The sequence below is a fragment of the Mustelus asterias genome, chromosome 9 (assembly GCF_964213995.1).
Source record: "Mustelus asterias chromosome 9, sMusAst1.hap1.1, whole genome shotgun sequence".
In the NCBI taxonomy this organism is placed as follows: domain Eukaryota; kingdom Metazoa; phylum Chordata; class Chondrichthyes; order Carcharhiniformes; family Triakidae; genus Mustelus; species Mustelus asterias.
The window spans coordinates 85,768,278-85,787,620 of NC_135809.1; the positions used below are offsets into that span (position 1 = coordinate 85,768,278).

Consider the following 19,343-nt stretch of genomic DNA (forward strand, 5'->3'; position numbering starts at 1 on the left):
TGCCTGACGAATCTGTTTTAACTCCAGGTAGCACTCCTTTCTTTTCATCTTTCCACTTATCTCTCCTCATCACAGGGGTACACCAGGGTACGGTTTCAGTGACATTGGTTAACCATGCCTATTCCTCTGTGGAGGTCATCACATTTATGTTTTCCTTTCCTCCCTACATCTACATCTTTAACCCAAGAATAATGAACTAGCTGTGGCACCTTGGATTATCTACAGTTTGCTGACATTAATTCAAAATCATTTGATTTGAATTTCTGCTAATTTATCTTAAAGTTATGCAGGAAATAAGCCTGGTCCACTAATAAAATTAATTTATATCACTTCCTTTTTAAGGAAGAAAGGTGACTTCAAAGTAACAGTTGTCTATTATAACTCGGCATGGGTTAAGAAACTAAATCTCAAATGTACCTGATCAACATGACATGCTCATTTCCTTAAAAAATATTGTGAGAGCAGATGTTCAAGCGTTAATTGTTTTACTTGCAAGTGACTTTGATAGGTAGACTCTAATTTACTAGCTTTCTGATACAACTCAGCACTGCATCAAAAGAAAAATGTTACACTGATAATTTTATCTCCAGCAAGATTCACCTGACTACTTTCTGGAGAGGATTTTGCAACGCTTTTTTTATCTACAAAATGTTGTTTGTAGGTTGGAAAAAATACCTATGGTTTCTCTTAACTTTTTCTCCTGCATTGAATTTTTGTATTCTGTATGTCCGTGCTGAGAAATGGAATATTTCACATTTAAAATGACTCTTTTATCAGCAAGACTTATTTCTGGTCACGATTGGACACAGATTTGAGCTCCATCTGGTCTCTTCTCTCCTCCCCTTCAACCCTTACTGGACTTGTGTGACATTACCCTTTCCAGCATAATGATAGGGATATGATGTTGTGGTGATATCAGAAACCCAGCTCAAAAAAGGGCAGGATTGGGTACTAAAATATTCCCGGATATAAGATATTCGTGAAAGATAGAGGAGAAAAAGCAGGGGTGGTGGCTTTAATGATTAAGAAGAATAGTACCAGAATGAGAGAGAACATCTTGGAGGACTCGAGGAAAAAATCTACTTGGTTAGAATTAAACAGCAGAGTGACATTACACTACTAGGTATATTCCATAGGTCACCAATTAGTGGGAAAGATGGAGGAGTAACTTGGCAGGGATATTACAGAGAGGTGCGAAAACTCTGGAGTTGTGACAATGGGGGACTTTAAGTATCCAACTATTAATTGGGATAGGGATAAGCCGTAGGGTAAAGGGCATAGAGAGGGAAAAAATTTAAGTGTGTTTAGGAAAATTATCTTGATCAGTATCTTTCCAGCCCAATGAGGAAAGGGGCATTGTTGATCTGGTTTTGGGAAATGAGGTGGATCAAGTATCAGTAGAGGAATATCAAGGAGCAGTGATCATAGCGTTGCAAAGTTACCTAAAAGGATTCAACTGCATCTTTCAAAAGGGAATTGGGTAAGTACCTGAAGAGAAAATTTGCAGGGATATAGGCAAAGTGTGGAGGAGTGGGAATAACTGCTCTTGCAGCGGGCAGGCATGGACCAAATGGCCTCCTCCTTTGCTTTAACCATTCTATGGCTCTATAAACTGTTATATGCAAACCCAGTTCCCAGAACTCAGAGACTAGTGTTTAACCCCCAGAGCTCCGCTTTGTCCAGTTTCCATTGTGTAACCATCTGCAAAAATATGCTTTTGATAAATTACTCTTCCCACTTTGCTGACAATGAGGTGACCTTTGTGAAAGCATAGCATTAAATCCAGTCTGGTGCTAAATTCAGATACTGGGCTTTGTAGCTGGTTTGGATCAGCTTTGAATTTGTTTCAAATGCGTGATTGCTGAAAGCAAATGGGATTGTGAAACAGAACTCTTCACAAATTCAATGTTAAAGGGCTGAACATCATGATATCTGATTTTTAGTAGACCATGACGTCAGCTAGAATGTACTTTTCTTTGTTGCAAAACCCAGGTGAAAGGTCAAGGCCTGCAGTGCAGGACACTACCAGGGCTGATAAGTTAGATAGAAGATCTCAGTGGGCACGTGGCCAATCTGTGGAGCAGACTCCCTATGGAGACGATGGAAGCGGTTAGTATTGATTAATTCAAATGCGAATTAGATAGATTTCTTTCAGAACATATTATTTTAGGATACAGTGTATGAGTATTTTGAGATGTGATGTGGGTGGGATAAGGTGGCATTTTTCAAAGGAAAATGGTGACTTTGGATCATCTCCACCACTGGAGATTGTCCTTCTCTAACTCCATTATCATGGTATTATTACAAAGTATGTTGATTGTACCATGTTGGTATTATACTCTTTATGAACCTCCTCCTGCACCTCTTCATCTGTGTTAACATATCCTAATGTTTGCCTTGAATGCATCTATGCTGTTTGCCTGAACAACTCTGTTGTAGTGTGTTATACGTTCTAAACTTTCTTGAGGAAAATAAGTTTCTCTTAAATTCCATTTTAGATTTGTCAGTGACTATATCTTATCTATATGGACCCCTTGTTCTGGTCTTGCTCACAAATGGAAAGGACGTCTCTACAATGTGATTACTAGGATAGTAGAAGAAACTAGATGGAGCGAAGTTCCTATATTCTTATGGGGTAAATCAAGAAACAATGAGTAAAGTGGAAAGAATTAGAGTGATGCAGCTTTGAGGTCATGGGAAAGAATAGGTCAGAGTAGGGACAATAGTGATGTTAATTTGGTATCACTACTTAATATAAAGACAAATCCATATGCTTTGGAGCAAATCAGCAGCGATTTGAATCGTGCTTATCTGCTCCTGTTGTAAATTGTGGGTCAAATCAAAAGAAGCCACACAAATGCACCATTAGTCTGTCACTCAATATACCTCACCAAACCAGTTCCTTTAATCTTTATTTTCCCACACACACACACTTTTCTCTAACATGAACTGTTATTCATACTAACTCTTCTTTGAGTTTCAGGTTTTCAGTGAGTTCTGAACTCATTTGGCAACACCACAGTTTGCATCTGTTCTCGCTGTGTGGCCGGATCACTGAGGAGAATAGTAATGAGAGATAATTAAGGCTCTTGGCAGCATGACCATTTTCCTCACTTCACCATTAATCCTGTGCCTGTCCAAACGAGTGTTTCGAATCAGTTGGTCTGCAGCCCAAAAGTGGCCTTGCAGGTCTTCTTGCTCCTCTGGCACTCTCTCTTCCTTTGGGCATCTCATCTTGTTCCACCCCACTCATCTGTCATTTAAAATCCTGTAAAATACTGTCCACCCAAGTATCATAAAAATTAAGTGATTTCAACTTCCACCTCAATTCACCCTGTTCTTTAAATTACAAGGAGAGATTAATTTTGTCCTAAGTTAGTGCTTCTAGTTAATGCACCTTTACATCCATTTTTAACAAGTATGTAACATTTACGATTCACCAGATCTCTGGGACCAGCCCTCTGAGTCTGAGGAAGATTGAAAAACAATAGCTAGTGTCTCTGCAATTTCCATTCTCTCACTTCCCTTTGTATCTTCCCTCCTGCACAAGTAGGATTGTATTCTCTGGAATTTAGACAGTTAAGAGGTGATTTGATTGAAGTTTTCCAGATATTAAGGCGAACAGTTTAAGATAGATGGAGAGAAGCTATTTCTGCTTGTTGGGAAATCTAGGGTTGGGGAGCATAGTTTAAAAATTAGAACCAGACCTTTCAGGAATGAAATTACACAGGAAGGGTGATGGAAGTTTTCAATCTCTTATGCAAATGTCAATTGGTAGCGAGTCAATTGATAAACTTAAATTTGAGATTGATAAATCTTTTTTTAGCTAAAAATATTGAGGCATATGGGATGAAGGTAGGTACATGCTGTTCAGTCGCAAATTAGCCAGAAATGGAACAGGCTGAAGGGGTTAAATGGCCTATTTGAGTTCCTGTGTTCTGTCTCCTCTCAAGATCATTAAGCTTCTATACTCACTTAATCCCTTTCTCTATAACTCCCCAACCCACATTCACAGCTGTGTCTGGAGTGATCTGTTTCAGTGATCTCCCTCTTTTCTAGTTATCGTACCCACTTGTGCAGTAATTATAGGTCATTGTTGGGAGGCACAGCTTTGTTATTGGTTTGTAAAAGCACATAAAAACCTTCCAATATTTGTTGTGCTGTGGGTCTATGCTGAGCTTCCCTTACTAATGTGAAAAACCTTGAAGCTTCACATTGAGACTTTAATGGGAGCGAGCAAGTTCTTTATTCCTTGGCAGAGAAACGTCAATTCTGACCCAGTTGCCTCAAGTCTGCATCCTCTGCAAAGAAATGAAAATGAGTTGATTTTTCCCAATTAATTTATCTGCTTACTGCTATAACCAGTTTCAATCAATCCAGTATAGCCTGAGTTGATAGGACAAGACAGGAGGGATTAGCTAGGGATAATGTCCTATTCAGTTAGTATACAGATTGTCATTTCCCACTTTTATCTTGCTCCATTCTTACTGTTGTATAATTTCCTGAGTTAGATTTGGAGGAATTAAATAAAAGCTCAGCAGTCGCAACATTTGCATCTGTTATGGAGGAAGAGGATTCCATGGTAAAAGACGAGGTAATTCAGACACTTGATGGATTTAAAATTGAAAAGGTAGTGGGATTGGATAGGTTGTCTGTACTTGGAATTGACAAGGCACCAGGATTCGATGAGATGCATCAAAGGATACAGAGGGAAGTGAGAGTGAAAATTGCGGAGCCACTGTCCATAATTTTTCAGTCTTCCTTGGACACAATTGGAAAAATGTGGGTTAATTAAGTAAAGCACACATAGATTCCTTAAGGAAAAAACATGTTTAGCTAACTTGCTGGAGCTTTTTGAAGAGTTAACAGAGCGGGTTGCTGAGGTTCATGTTCTGGTGTATATGGATTTCCAAAAGATGTTTGTTACAGTGCCACATAGTGGACTCGAGGAAAGTTTTAGCTCATGGAATATAAAGGACAGTGACAACATGGATATGGAATTTCCCGAGTGATACGAAACAGGGAGTAGTGCTTAATGGTTGTTTTTCAGTCTGGGGGAAGGTTTGGGGGGCTCCCCAGGGGTCAGTGTCCCTTGCTTTTCACTGCCCGGGCTTTGGGTCTTCTTCAGACCCCAATTGGCATGGTTATACTCTAGAAACTTCAGGCTGGTGGAGCACCCCTTGTAGGACTGTAGATCAGAATGGCTCAAGAAAAGGAGGCCTTGACCGGCTGCTCATATCACAATCCAGGAGGGACCAATTCCTGAAAAAGATAGGGAACACACTGGTTTTTAGAGATTCCTCCAAAGTACAGCCTGTAGGCCAGACGCGGCCTGCAAACCCCTCAATTTGGCCCCCAGCGCAAGTGTTCAAAATCTCAGTCAAAGCGATGAATTTTAAAGGAAGATTATTCTTTGGAGCTGCTGCTCCAATCATGGGCCATTTCCCTCCCACTTTTGTTTCTGATAAGTGAACTACGGACCCTATCAGCAGCAAGTGAGGGAGTGAAAAATGGAGGCCAAGGTCGAGTCGGGGCCCGGCCATGGTCAATGTTTGGGTGTGGGTGGGTGTGAGTGGGGGAGGGGAGGGGGTAAGGGTGACAGTGAGGATGAAGAGGGGGGTGAGTGTGAGCGACGCAATGGGTTGGTGGGCATGAGTGTGAGTCTGTGTTAGCACAGTCTCAGTTTTCTCATTCACTCTCACTACCATACACCAACATACACGCACACCTATTCATACTCACCCACCCACTCACACAACACTGACCCCCTCACGCGCTTCTTATTTTTGTTTCTTGCTCTTTTGTAATGTAATTTATTGCACAGACTTCGCTGTACTTTTGTTCAGCAAATTTTTTCTTTCCTTAAAACCTCAACTTTTTTTGGAAATTCAGTTTATCTTTGTGCCAAACTTTGCTGAAATTTGCTCATCATCCCTTCGAGTGGCAAAATGTGGCCTCCTGAGCGAACAGGTTGGACGAGCTTGTTTTAACATTTCTTTGCTGCAACTGGACCTGTGTATCTGGTTGACTGCCTTGACCCCACCCTCTCCTGCTCTCAGTCTCTCTTTGTAGCATTGGAGTCAGATCTCGAGACTATCAGCTGTTCTCGCCTGATTGGCCATTTGTGAGGCTGCAATAGGTAATATTTGTTCATGGGGGAACATCACCACCAGCATGATCCTGTCCTCATTCAGATTTCACCTCCTTATTCCCAATCACTTGCTCATACAATCACTCACTGACTTAAGCACACATTCACTCACACACATGTACTTAATCATTCACTCTCACTCATTAACTCATGCACGCAATCTCGCTCATTCACTTAAACATATATGTAATTGCTCAGCCATTCAGCCCAGCAAACGTATTGCTGGTGTTTATCTTCCACACAAGCCACCTCTGACATTATTTTATCCAACCCTAATAGCATATCCTTCGGTTCCTTTCTCCTTCTGGAATTATGATCATCATTTGGAATATATTTCCTGAAAGAATCTGCAATTGTAACCTTTGAACGGGAACTAGATAAATACTTGAAGGCAAAAACAAATGGCAGGGATATGAGGCCAGAGCAGGGAAAGCTCTATCAAAGATCTAGCACAGACACCATGGGCAGAATGGCCTCTATCAGTGTTGTAACATTTTACTTTGGTGGAATAGCTGATCCTTCTTTAGCATAATATTTAGCTTATCAATCGGATTTTTAATATTAGTATTAATGTTAATAGTATGAGTCAGTTGGAAGCAGTTCAGAGAAGGTTTGCCAGACTAATACCTGGAATGGATGGGTTGTCTTCTGAGGAAAGGTTAGACAGGCTAGGCTTGTATTCTTTGGAGTATAGAAGAGTAAGAGTTGACTTGATTGAAACATACAAGATCCTGAGGGGTCTTGACAGGATTAATGTGGTGATAATGTTTCCTCCTGTGGGAGACTCTAGATCTAAGGGGCACTGTTTAAAATAAAGGATCACCATATAAAATGGAGATAAGGCAAAATCTTTCTCTGGTTCGGTCTTTGGAACTCTTTCGGATAAGGTAATGGAAGCAGAGTCTTTGAATACTTTGAAGGCAGAGTTGGACAGATTCTTGACAAACAAAGGGGTGGGAGGTATTGGGAGTAGCGGGGTGGATGGTATTGGGAGTAGCGGGATGCACATTTGAAGTTACTATCAGATCAGCCGTGGTCTTATTTAAATGGTGGACCAGGCTTGAGGGGCTGAATGGCCTACTTCTCCTTGCTCTTATGTTCGTAAGTGTTTTGTAAAGTATTTTCAGATACAGTAATATTTTTGTTAAAATTAAATAAATAGAAATGAGGTTTATAAACTAAATATTAATCTGCATTGGTTTATGTTTGGGGGGAAAAAAGGATGGTTTTAATACAAATCTGTTGGCTTTTGTCTATTGATTTATGAATCGGGGCGTTGGCCTGCCTCTTATGGGCTCAAAATTCTTCCCTGTAACCTGTGTGTAAAAGTCTTGAATAACTAGCTGCAGTGAGTCACTCCTTTTAGCAGCAGGGTCTGGCTTCCTTTGGTTAGCTATGATCAGTACCACTATTCCCCCGTGGCCATGATTACTTGAATTATCATTACATTGTAAGAAAGACTATTTTTTTAAACTTTCCTCCCAAAGCTTATAAAACTGGCTTTTCAGCTTTTGTACGAGGATTTAACCACATGCTCACTTCCCTCACAACAACAACAACCACCCCTCCTCCCCCTCCAACCACTGCCACCACCTTCATAGATAAATGGGGTGAATAGTCACCTGACAATTTGCACAGACTCTGTCTGGTTCCCACTGTCTTTTGGATTTGACTGTAATTTGAAGCTTTTCTCCCTTTTCCCCTCCTCCACTCCCCATCCCCACCAAGTTTCTGTCCTGTTGGTTGGAAGAAGTTGACTTGCCTTCCATTACAACACTGACTTCATTTCATAAGTACTTAATTGACTGTGGGAGTCCTGGGGCCATGAAAGACATTAGAGAAACGCAACATTTTTTTCTTTTCTCTGGAATGTGCTGGTGTTTGGTCTTTAACCAAGTGGGTTCTTGTGTGATGATTGACATTAAGTGGAGACGGGCAATTTTTACTGTGGGGTAGCGGACCGAAGAGGGCATGAACGCAAAGCTAAAAACTCTCTCCACGCGATGTTCACACAGTTTCAGATGTAGTTTCTGGTTAAGTAACAAGACTGTCATTAAAAATAGGAGTTGGCCATTTCATCACTTGAGCCTTTCATTGAGATTATGGTTAATCTGCGACCTAACTGGGATTATCATATCAGATCAGTTATGATCTCATTGAATGCCAGAGCAGACTTGGTGGGCCTAATGGTCTGCTTCCGATTCTGCCTCTTATGGTCTTACTCAGTAAACCCACTTTTGCCCCATTTCTCTTAACTTGATTTTGAACACCTCTATTAAATCTGAGGGGGCTGGACAGAGTAGATAGGGTGAAACTGTTCCCACTTGTAAAATGGCCTTGATGCTGGTGCTCTTGGTTCCAGGAAAGGAGAATGCCGTTGGAGTTGCAGTTCCCAACTCCTCCTTCCTTTCCAATGGTTCCTTTCCAACGCTGGTGTTGAAATCTCCAAGGAGGATGACCTTATCTTTCTAGGAATGTTGGTGAGTATGGTGTTTAAGGTGGTGTAGAAGTCGCCTTTGGACTCATTGTTGGCATCAAGGTTTGGGCCGTAGGCACTCACAACCGTTGCCTGCTGGTTCTTGGCAAGTTGTAGATGGAGAATCATGAGGTGCTTGTTGATGCCGACAGGGAGCTCAGAGTTGGTTGACAAGTTTGTTCTTGATCGCAAATCCAATTTCATTCATCCTGGGCTGATCTTCAGGTTTTCCTCTCCAGAAAAAGGTGTAACTACCGCCATCTTCCCTCAGCTGCCCTTTGCTTGCTCTTTGGGCCTCTTACAGGACAGCAACGTCAATGTTTAAGTGCTTGAGTTCACAGGCAACAAGGGCAGTTCCCCATTTCAGTTGATCGTCACGTTATCCATGAGGGTTTGTACATTCCAAGTTCTGAGATTGAGTTTAACTTGGATTTTCTGACTGCAGGTAGGTGAGGCCACTGGATGCAAACTTGCAGCCAGGTTGGAGATGGAACAGACTATTTTTGGGACACCTTTTCTAACTCCCTTTCCCATGCAGGGTGAGCAGAATATATCCTGAAGAGGGCGACTCAGTTATGAAGAAAGCTGCCGAAAATGCTCTCCTGTTCCTATTCCAGAGCGAAACAGCTGAATCAAACTCCACCGCCTACTTCTAGATCTCATGGTCCTGGTCCCGTCGCTGTCACCTCCTACCAATTGCTGTAGGGCTTCATATCATAGAATCATATCTTAGAATCCCTACAGGACAGAAAGAGGCCATTCAGCCCATCGAGTCTGTACCGACCACAATCCCACCCAGGCCCTATTCCCATAGCCCTCATTTACCCTGCTAATGCCCCTGACACTAAGGGGCAATTTAGCATGGCCAATCCACCTAACCTGCACATCTTTGGACTGTGCGAGGAAACCAGAGCACTTGGAGGAAACCCGTACAGACACAAGGAGAATGTGCAAACTCCTCATAGACAGCGACCCGAGGCTGGAATCGAGCCCAGGCCCTGGCGCTGTGAGGCAGCGGTGCCAACCACTGGAAATCTGCGTGGTCTGGCCTACATGTGACTCCAAATTACCCCCCCCCAACAAACACACGCACACACAGAGCAATGTGGTCTGTTCGTGTGGGGGGGCATGTTGGTTTCCTCTAGGTAGACTCCTTGTGCTGGACTTCTTTTAATGTGGGAATGGCATCAGCAGATGCATGGCCCTTGATAGAATGGATGTCCAGTTCCAGTAGCAAGGGAACCTTGACCAATGGGGAACTTGCTCCAGCTGCACCTTCATCCGCCATCGCAGCCCTTGATCTCACACGGGTACCTCCTGTCTGATCTGCCGTTGAAGACTTGTTTTGGATTGCATTTTGAGTGGTCCCTCCCCTCTGACCGTACCATCATGGGTGACCTTGCCAGGAGTTAAGACTCCTCACAGCGTTGCTCTCGAAATCAACGGGAGGCTCTAGCCTCTCCACCATGGCAAGGCAGCAATCCGCGGAAAAGGCTGAGAGAGTACTGCGCTGTCATGGATGCTTTGGAATGAGATGTTAAACAAGGCCCTGGCTGCTGTCTCAGGTGAATATAAAAAAAATCCATGGCACAATTTCAAAGAAGAGCATGGAAACTCTCTCCTGGAAAACATTTATCCCTCAACTAACATTATTGAAACAAGTTATCTGGTCATTATCTCATTGTCTTTCATGGTGGTTTGCTCCACCTAAGTTGTCTGCTGCCTTTCCTACGTTACAGTAGTGACTATGTGCCAAAAGCACTTTATTTGTTCTGAAAGGTGCTGTGTAAATGCAAGTTTGTATTTGCTATGAACAGTAGTCTTTTTTCACTGCTCCTTAGCCAGGAGGTATTGGAGCCAAATTTAGCATCCCTCTAGCTATCTCGGTTGAGACTAGCTGAGTCAGCACAGATCAGGCATGTAAGGCTCACAAGTGCTTTTCTTGCCGACTAAACCTTTAGAAACGAATGTAATTATGAGTTACTGGCTCATTGCCAGATGAAGAAGAAATTCATCTTCTAAGTTGCTCTCTTAAACTGAGGATGGAAGTTAGGGTACACCACTGAGACTATGTTGAGGAGATTTGCTTTGCACCGTAGCATGTCATAACCCAGTGCTTACTGTGCTGCAAGTTGAAATATTTCCTTCTCTTTTTTATTCCTTCCTGCCACCCCCAGCACCTGGTGTCCTTTCACCGAAGGGCACAAAAATAATCAGCAAATTAAATTTGGTTTTAATAACTTGGAAATTGTGAATCATTGACCCATACAACTCTTTTTATATTAAATTCATTTTTTTGTATTGCCTTCTATCGCTGCAAAATGTCTTCTTTCCCCTGAAACATTAGTATCTTCCAAAAGATGGAATTCAACCAAACAGCTGCTGCAAGTACAAGCTAAGACTTTTAGGACACCAGGTGGGCAAGGCATGCATTTCCCACCTCCTCGTGAATGCTCCTGCCCTATAAAGCATACTTAACCCAGTTGTCTTGATTATCCTGTAACCGGGATTGGTTATAGCCACCGTACTGCTTTAAGGCAGCTATGGTAACAGACTGATGGAGGCTGGCTGTGGCTACTGAAGACATGTTAAAAAAAATTTTTAAAGCTTTGTACTTGAGCATGTAAAAATCGACATCCTCCCTATGAGATCGTCCCTGTTACGGTCAGAATGTGACCACAAACTTCACAAAGTGGGTTGGTTGAGAGGGATTCAACACTTACAGATCTTCACTGTAGAGGCCAGATCCTTGAAGACTCCATCCAGCTTTATACGAGCGATTATCGTGAAAATATTCCACTCCTATCCAAATAGTACATTGTCTGCAGTGTATCTACAACCTGGACCCAACCCCCAATAATTCTGATGAAAATCAAGCAAACCACTGCGCTAATTTCACCAAGATACAGCGTGTTCTCCTTTTCTTTGGGAAATGATAAAGAAATTGGAAATATTTCAGGGACAGGAAATATTCTGAATGAAACGTTTTTTTAAAGAAGCAGATTCCTTTGTAAAGAATTTTTTTTCTGAATATTCATAGAATCCTACAGTGCAGAAGGAGGCCATTTGGCCCAACGAGTCTGCACCGACCACAATACCACTCAGGCCCTATCTCCATAACCCCAGTTATTTACCCTCCTAACCCCTTGCCATTAAGGGGCAATTTAACATGGCCAATCAACCTAATCTGTACACCTAGGTATGTGGGAGGAAACCGGAGCACCTGGAGGAAACCTACACAGATACGGGAAGAACGTGCAAACTCCACACACACACACAGTGACCCAAGGCCAGAATTGAACCTGGGTCCCTGGCGCTGTGAGGCAGCAATGCTAGCCACCGTGCCACTGAGCCGGTGGCGCTTTTTCTCTTGCCCTCGGCTGAATTTTTTTTTTTATCACTTATGTTTCATAGTTATTCTTGTGTGAAATGTCAAAGGCTGGGATTTTCCAGTGTCACCGAAAGTCAGTGGAATTTTGGCCGGCTCTTCAAATTTGCGGAAAATCCCAGCCAACGATACAAATTTTCAGACACTGCATTAGGTACTTTTTTTATCCATGAAGATCCAGATGTGAAAGATTATTTATTCTGCAGAAGTGACTATCTGATTACTGGGATAAGGGTTGACTGTTCAACCCCTTGAGCCAGCTTTGTAACTCAGTTAGATTACAGTTGACCTGTACCTTAACTCCATTTACTCACTGTAGGTCCACAGTAATAATTTTGGTATTTTACATGAGAGTATGTAAGTTTAATGTTTGTGCATGATCTTGCACACTCTAAATCACAACAGTAGAAGAGCAAAGGAACTAGCGTGCAGGTCTCTTGGGTTTATGGAAATTGCGTTGTGTTTGAACCCGTGCGTGACTTTCTGGTTTCCTTAGCACCTATTAAATGACTGAAGCAGAAGTTTAACCCCCTGAGTGAATGGTATGAAGCATGTTGTTTTGCTGGAGGCATGATTGATTGATTTGCGTCACTGCATATAGTTCATTCATGTTGTTGTATTCTGCATGCTCCTGCAATTAAGGAAAATTAAGTAACCCTGAAACGGCAGTGAAATGCCAAGCCACAGTTTACACAACGTCACGGAAATTACTTCCAGGTGGAAAACAAGTTGCTGTTGTTTCCTGATCGAAGACCATGTGCAGTGTGTAAAACCAAAGGGAGAAAGCATCTCAATGTTTGAATATAAATGAACCTCACCTGGCTACTGCAGTGCCTAGTGAGTGAATTTGAGGCTGGAATAGATTGATTTTTGACCTCCCAGAATGAAGGGATATGGGAGTGGACGGGAAAGTTGAGTTGAAGCCAAAGGTCAGTCATGTTCATATTAATGACAGAGCTGGTTCAGTGGGCCGTTTTGATTACTCCTGCTCCTTTTATATTCTGATGAATTAAAAGTTCCGCTTTTCTCTCTTGCAGTTTACCTGCCAAGCTGATCAACGGAGGCATTGCAGGCTTAATTGGCGTTACCTGTGTGTTCCCAATAGACTTGGCCAAAACGCGGCTTCAAAACCAGCAAAATGGCCAGCGGATGTACTCCAGCATGTGAGTATAACACAAACATTACCCGCAAACACACCAACTCAGTATGATCTTGGCAGTAAAAATGAGGGTCATATGTGCTTGATGCCCATCTCTACTTCATGCCCATATCATGCACTTGACTTGAAAGAAAATAAACTATTAAATTGTCCGAGTTCGCAATCATTAGTGATCACTGTTCTTTAATGATGAGTTCCTCTGAGTTCCTACTCTTTAGAAATACATTGCTACTTTGTTACCGCCATCACCATTGGGGTCACCATTGACCAGAAAATGAACTGGATTAGCCAAATTAATACTGGTTACAAGAACAGGTCAAAGCCTAGAAGAGCAGACAACAGTTCACCTCCTGACTTCCCAAAGCCTATCCATCATCTACAAGGCACAAATCAGGACTGCAGTGGAATATTCCACTTGCCTGAATGAGTGCAGCTCCAACAACACTGGAGGAGCTCGACACTATCCAGGACAAAGCGGCTTACTTGATTGGCACCACGTCCACAAACATTCACTCCCCCCACCATCGATGCACAACGGCAGCAGTGTGTACCATCTACAAGATGCACTGCAGGAACTCACCAAAGCTTCCTCGACAGAACCTTTCAAACGCATGACCATTACACTCTAGGAGGACAAGGGCTGTGGGAACACTACCATCACCTCTACTTTCCCTTCCAAGTTATTCACCACGTCAATTTAGAAATATGTTGCCATTAGTTCACTATCGCTGGGTCAAAATCCTAGAACTACCCCCCTAACAGTACTGGGGTATACCTACACCACGTGGACTGCGGTAGTACAAGAAGGCAGCTCACCACCACCTTCTCTAGGGCAATTTGGGATAGGCAATAAATGCTGGTCTAGCCAGCAACACCCAAATCACATGAATGAATGAAATAAAACATAACCGGGCGAGAGCCATCCATTCAGTTCTTGCATGTAATAGATTCTACCCAATGTGGTGGAAGCAGGCACATTAACCACATTTAATAGGCATCTGGATGGATACATGAATAGGGAGGGAAATAGAGGGATACAGACAGAGTAAGGGCCAAAGGTTTTTTTTTTAGTGTAGTTAGGGCATCATGATCGACACAGGCTTGTAGGGCCAAAGAGCCTGTTCCTGTGCTGTACTGTTCTTTGTTACTTGTTTTTTTGAGAATAAATGGTAGAATTTAATTTGCAGTTGCCTCCAAGCAGTCATCTGTCCTTATTCGGTAATAATTAAGTTTGCTACCTCTTATGTTGCAGAGGTGGGTGAATTTTATGAAGTTCTTATAATACCTTTTAACACTAGTAGAGATAAGTACCATGTGTTGCATATTGCTTGACCAATCTAATGTCTGGGAGAGCTTTACAATTGGTTATCGACTTGACATTGCAAATTTTGTAGTGCCATCCAAAATTAAAATATCTCCAAAATGTTTGTAGTAACCATTATTAACCTGTCTAGATCACTGTGTTATGATAGCTATAATTAGCCACATCTTGTGTGGATCTAATTTTCCTTGTGTGGCGTTCCTTGTTTCGTCAACAGAATATGAATGTTAGCTCAACCTAACAACTCTACACTTGGAGTGAGTCAAATTTAGGCTAACAGGCCAATTATATCACAAATAGACATTAAAAAAATTATATAGACTTTCTTATTGAGCTTGAGCATTGAGCATTACAGTGTGTAAGAAAATGCAAGTAAGGATGTTGTGATGTTAGCCTTGTGGAATATTGTTTGTTATTCAGGCTGCAAACTTGTTATACCACAGTGAAAGTGCCATTAATCATGATGTTGGTGAATCTTTGTCCTCCAATTGTAGCTGCCCTTTGAATATAAAAGGGCAAGTGGCCCCCACCCTTGGTAATACTGATTAAATCCACTGTTGACTGAAGCTGGATTGAACTTACAGTATCCACTGTTCTTACTTAGCCTACATTCTGAGTGGAAAGATTAAGAAAATGTCCTTTGTTATTTCCCTGCTGTGAAAGGACTGGTGACTGACGCCTTCCTTCACTCCAAGGCGTCAGTCTTCAGGATTACAATCCTGTGTAGGAGCTTTGTTGCAAAGATTGGAACATGAGGAGCAAATAATATTACATTGCTTCTATTTATTTTACCTCCCAAAGATTTTGGGATATCGAGCTTCTGCAGGAATGCAGTTGGAATATCTGTGTATATACTTCATTGGCATTGATAGTACTCGTGATCTAGCACACTGGGTAGCGTCCCTGCCTCTAAGCCGGAAGCTCTGGGTTCAAGTCCCAGTCCAGGAGTTGATGGTCCAGGGAAGTGCGTTCATAATGTGGCCAAACAGGTTGAGTCTCAGCTTGTAAATCTTAATGGCAGATGGTAAGAGTGGGAGAGATTCCTGGTCAGCCATGTGATGGAAAGCAATTGGAGCCTCTACTGTCATTATCCATTGCTACATCATGCATGTAAAAATGCAAGTTGCCATAACAACACACACCTCTTGGGTTTGAGATGTGTTGCCAAGAAAGTCTTGGCAAGTTGCTGCAATTAATTTTGTAGATCGCACACTCTGGCAGCAGGATGTACTATTAGTGGAGGGAGAATGTTTGTGATGATTGATGGGGCACCAATCAGGCAGACTGCTTTGTCTTGAATGGTGTTGAGCTTCTGGAGTGTTCTCCAGGCAAGTGGTGAGTATTGCATCACCGTGCTTACTTGTGTCTTGTAGATGTAGCGGACATGCCTTGGGGAGTTAGGAGAATCATCTACAGCAGATTTCCCAGCCTCTGATCTGCTTTTTTAAACACAGTATTTACATGACTTGTCCAGTTCAATTTCTGGTCAGTGGTGACCCCAGAATACTGACTATTGTGGATTTGACAATGGTAATGTCAAGGGTAGGCGAGGCTATTAGATACTCTCTTGTTGAAGATGGTCATTATCTGGTATTTATGTGGCATGAATGTTACTTACTAATTATTAGCCAAACATGAATACTTGCAGTCCTTTCTGTACAGCTTCATTATTTGAGGAACTATGGATAGAATTGAATGCTGTAAAATCATCAGTAGATGTACTAGCTCCTCACTGATGGTTGGAATGCTCTTGCTGAAGCAGCAAGTGGTTGGGCTGAGGACATTACCCCGAAGAACTTTTGGTGCAGTGCCTGGAGCTGAGATGATTGGTCTCCAACTCCGCTCCCTTGCCAGTCTTTTCTCCTAATTCAGATCCCTGAAATCAGGCTGAATTTTATAGTTCTCAGCAACATCTACAACTGCTAATCACACATATGGTGTTGTCTGACCAAAACGCAGTACAGTTTGTCACAGCTTTCTCAGATTTGTATGCTATTGTTTTGGCATGGCCTTGCTGGTTTGCACTGGTTGGGCATGTTGATCACTCATCCTATTCAGACCCCCATGTGTCTCAATCCCACCGTAGCTATTTAAATGCCATTCACAGAGTCAATCGCTTGCCCATTTCCTCTTCCATTGTTTGACCCGTCACATTTTTGTTCAATCTGGAATTTCTGACTGGCTTCTTTCAATCAACTGCCCTTTGGAGTTTGGTATCATCTGCCAATTTGACCAATTAGTATTGAATTTCAAACTAAGTTATTAATATAAGTTTTATAGACTATAGACAGCAGTTGCCTCAATATTGGAACACCCTATTTCATACTGCCCCTAATTTCAGCCCCCTCAACCCTGGCATTACCCCTCATTACATGTTCTTACCTATGCTTTGCATCCAATTTATTTTCCAAACCCAAGTTTTGCCAGAATCTAAATGCGTATATGTTATGTGGAACTTTTATCAACTGCCTTTTGGTACTTTGATTGCATAATATCTATTTGAGGATTTATCGATCAACTTGGAATGTCACTTCCTTGAAATTCAGGGAGGTTGGTCAAGAATGATCTTTCCGATCATGTTGTCTAGATATTCTTCAATGCTTCAATTAGCTTCAATTCCAGTGGTGAAATTACCCCAATCATTGGATGGCAAATAAAAGGATGAGCAATTTTACCTCAAATTATTTTCCTTGCTATCAAATGCAAACAATTTGATTTCTGTTTATTGTCATTTCCATTGAAACAAAGATTGGGCAGGTTCTACAACTGGCGGACAATTTACCTCACTAGTTTACAACCCAGCAGCAAAGGTGCAAATTGCCACCAATGTTTCCTTTTTAAAAGAAAGGCGGAGATTTTTGTACTCAAGCCCTTCACATCTCTCGCACCACCCTCAACCACCATGTTCCTTCTTTTTCAACTCTGCTTAAAAAAAATCCTTGCAAATTTAGCTGCCGTGGTCAACATTCTTTTTTAAATCATGATGCTCTAATGAGGTAAAACATTATACAGGAGCAGTTAATTACTTGTTCTGTAATCTGCGAATAATTTCCTTCCACGTAGCCTGTGTGTAGATTCTGACAAATAGAATATGAAGGGGAAAAGATTAAATTTGTTTTGTGGCCTGGTTGGGGATTATCTTAATGCCGCTCAAGGCATACTGTCCAAGAATTACCATCTGTCTGGCCTTTAGTTATCTGGAAGTTTCTGTCATGTAAACTAGAAACCAAAAGTCTTGTGTGTTATAAATTGAGGTTTTTTTTAACACATTTTTCTTGGATTTTAATCATCATCAAAGAAAGCGTTAGAATGCGAGCCATAATCCTTTGTCCAATCTGCTCTAATCCTATCCTGGAGCCAGAGTTAGAATCTAAATAGTTGACATTAAATTCTGTGTCAGTTACCTTGATTTAAATTGAATTGAACCCATGTTAAATTTGGTTTGTGGCTCTCCTCCTGCACTTTATCCAGTTGTTGTGATAACTGTTTGCATGTTCCTGGATTTGGAAATGAACCAATGACTAGACAGGAGCAAAAAGATCTGAAGTGCAGGTACACAAATTATTAAAAGTAAATTTGCAAGCTAACAAGGCCATAAAAACAAAACAAAATGCTCAAGCTTATTTCCAGAAGGACTAGTCTCCAGGTTTTTTGAAAAGATTCAGTTACGGACCAATAACATTTTGAGATTCAGATCTTGCACAAACAGAAATAAATTTTACTATACAAGGTCAGAAAGATGAAACAATTTACAATATTTATATACTATCATGCCTGGCTGATATATGTTAATCAACAAGTAAGTTCTGCTCGAACACACCACTCAATCCCATAAATGACAGATACCACCAAGACAGAGTCCAAAGATTACTCAACAACACACCCAGACGACAGTAAACACTGAGAGTCAACCAATCTCACAAAAATTCTTCGCTTTCTCATCAAGATTTTCAGTCATCACTTTTGAAGATTTAATCTGGAAATTCTCTACAAAAATCACTCCTAACTTGATGCCGTCAAGTTAGGAGTGATAACCCTCCTCACAGGTCTTGTCTCTCGAGATTCCGTTCCCTTGGATTTCCAAGTATGCACTCGATCACCAACTCATAAGCACAAGTTTAGCTCTTCACCGACACCAAACAGAACATTATTACTCCAAAAGGGGTACCTTTACCCTGCAACATGGAATCACCAACCTTCTACTGCCTTCTTGGATCTCTTACCAGGGCTTCTCCTGAGCCCTGTGCACTTACTCTGTTACCTGCAGACCTTTTCTTTTTTGGTGATTCTTTCTCTGCCCCTCTCTTTTTAACTGAACTGGGACCGTTTCTGTCCCTGTCCCCTGTCTGGGTGTCTACTTTTAGGAACTCTTCTTGTCCCCTGCTTGTGACGCTTGCTGGCAATGGTGCTCTTCTCCCAGTCACGTGATTCAGATTTTTGTGCTGCTTTCCATTTCTGCGCCAGTGTGTTGGGCCTCTTTTGCCCAAAGAACATGAACTACCTAACTGTGCATGTGCAGCCTGCTTCTGATTTGTGAATGTGCGGAAAGTCTGAGGTTTGCCTGAAGTTGAACTTCTCAACCTCTGCTCTCAGCATTGAGGTAAATGTGACTTTTGTTACAAACCGTATTAAAATGCTGTGAAGTTATGTTGCATTTATATGCAACCTCAGTTAGACCATGAGTAGTAATGTGCACAGTTTTGGTCTTCATAGTATATGAAGAATAGGAGAGGGTGTGATAAAATTTCACAAGGATGATACCAGACCTGTGAAGATATACATTACAGCAGTGACTGCATTTAGGAAAAATTTTATTGGCTGTAAAAGCGCTTTGGGAGGTCCTGAGGT

At 41.8% G+C, this 19,343-nt stretch overlaps 1 protein-coding gene across 3 annotated transcripts in view; it reads left to right on the plus strand.

Annotated features, from left to right (window-relative positions):
- slc25a22a (solute carrier family 25 member 22a) overlaps positions 1-19,343 on the plus strand; it is a 111,442-nt gene that overhangs the window by 46,755 nt on the left and 45,344 nt on the right. For all 3 annotated transcript variants that reach the window (XM_078220463.1, XM_078220465.1, XM_078220464.1), the window contains exon 3: positions 13,053-13,178. In XM_078220463.1, the coding sequence (XP_078076589.1) occupies positions 13,053-13,178 (126 nt within the window). The remainder of the gene's footprint in view (positions 1-13,052; positions 13,179-19,343) is intronic.